A 1,341-nucleotide genomic window follows, 5' to 3' on the forward strand; every position below is an offset into this window, starting at 1 on the left:
TGAATCTTAATATGACAAAGTAAGTGAGATTTGGTTTTGAAACTTTTTCCACAAGTCTCACATGAGAAAGGCCTCTCACCTGTGTGAATCTTCATGTGTTCAAGTAAATGAGATTTGGTTTTGAAACTTTTCCCACAATTCTCACATGAGAAAGGCTTCTCACCTGTGTGAGTCTTCATATGACAAACTAAGCTTGATTTGGTTTTGAAACTTTTTCCACAAGTCTCACATGAGAAAGGCCTCTCACCTGTGTGAATCTTCATGTGTTCAAGTAAGTTTGATTTGGTTATGAAACTTTTTCCACAAGTGTCACATGAGAAAGGCTTCTCGCCTGTGTGAATCTTTATATGACGAAGTAAGCTTGATTTGGTTTTGAAACTTTTCCCACAAGTCTCACATGAGAAAGGCTTCTCGCCTGTGTGAATCTTCATATGTTGAAGTAAGTTTGATTTGGTTATGAAACTTTTTCCACAAGTCTGACATGAGAAAGGCTTCTTACCTATGTGAATCTTCATATGATGAAGTAAGCTTGATTTGGTTTTGAAACTTTTTCCACAAGTCTCACATGAAAAAGCCTTCTCGCCTGTGTGAATCTTCATGTGTTCAAGTAAGTTTGATTTCCTTTTGAAACTTTTTTCACAAGTTGAACATGTAAACAGTTTCTTGTCAGTGTGAGTTCTCATGTGTGTTGTCAAGGAACTGCTTTGAGAAAAGGCTTCATCACAGATGTTACAAGAATATTGTTTTTGGTCTGGATGAGCTTTCTTGTGTGTTTTCTGTTTTGAACTCTCAGTTTTACCTTTCTGCTGTTTGGTTTTCTGATATCTCTGGCTTTTCTGTTTTTCATCTCTCTTTTTTCCTGAGTCCTCAGATTTGCTTCCTTCCTGATCCTGATTCTCATCTTCAGGAGAACCATGAGAGATGAGTTGGTTCCTATGTGGTTCTGTTTCTTTGCAAATTCTCTGCACAGTAGCAGGATTCACCAAAATGTCATCAGTCTCCAGTTTCAGCACAAGCTGCTCTTCATCCTGACTGATGCAGATTTGCTTCTCTTTGAGCTGTTGAGGTTCTGGTTCCTGTTTTATCTGCAGAGGTTCTGGTTCCTCTTGTTTTAAAGTGTAGTTGCCCTCCTGGTTGCTGAGCTCATTGAGAACCCCGTCATCTTTACACACAATAATTTCACGGAGATCTGGACCAAAACACAAAACAAAAACTTCTTATTTTGAGTCAAATAATCAACCTTTAACTTTAATCTCTTGATGCATCTATGAGGCTATTTCTTGGATTAATCTAAACTTAGCAATTTTTAGGTATGAAAATCAATCAAAACATATTATTGAC

General features: G+C 37.4%; 1 protein-coding gene across 1 annotated transcript in view; it reads right to left on the minus strand.

Moving 5' to 3' along the window:
- Positions 1 to 5: 5 nt before the first annotated feature.
- The window catches only part of LOC106942394 (zinc finger protein OZF-like), a gene marked incomplete at its 3' end in the record, with an annotated part of 8,317 nt that continues 6,981 nt past the window's right edge, over positions 6 to 1,341 (minus strand). The window contains exon 2 of the mRNA XM_015025661.1: positions 6 to 1,189. Coding sequence (XP_014881147.1) covers positions 6 to 1,189 — 1,184 coding nt within the window. The remainder of the gene's footprint in view (positions 1,190 to 1,341) is intronic.

Source organism: Poecilia latipinna, unplaced genomic scaffold (assembly GCF_001443285.1).
Source record: "Poecilia latipinna isolate Pla-1442-1.1 unplaced genomic scaffold, P_latipinna-1.0 Scaffold4245, whole genome shotgun sequence".
Lineage (NCBI taxonomy): Eukaryota > Metazoa > Chordata > Actinopteri > Cyprinodontiformes > Poeciliidae > Poecilia > Poecilia latipinna.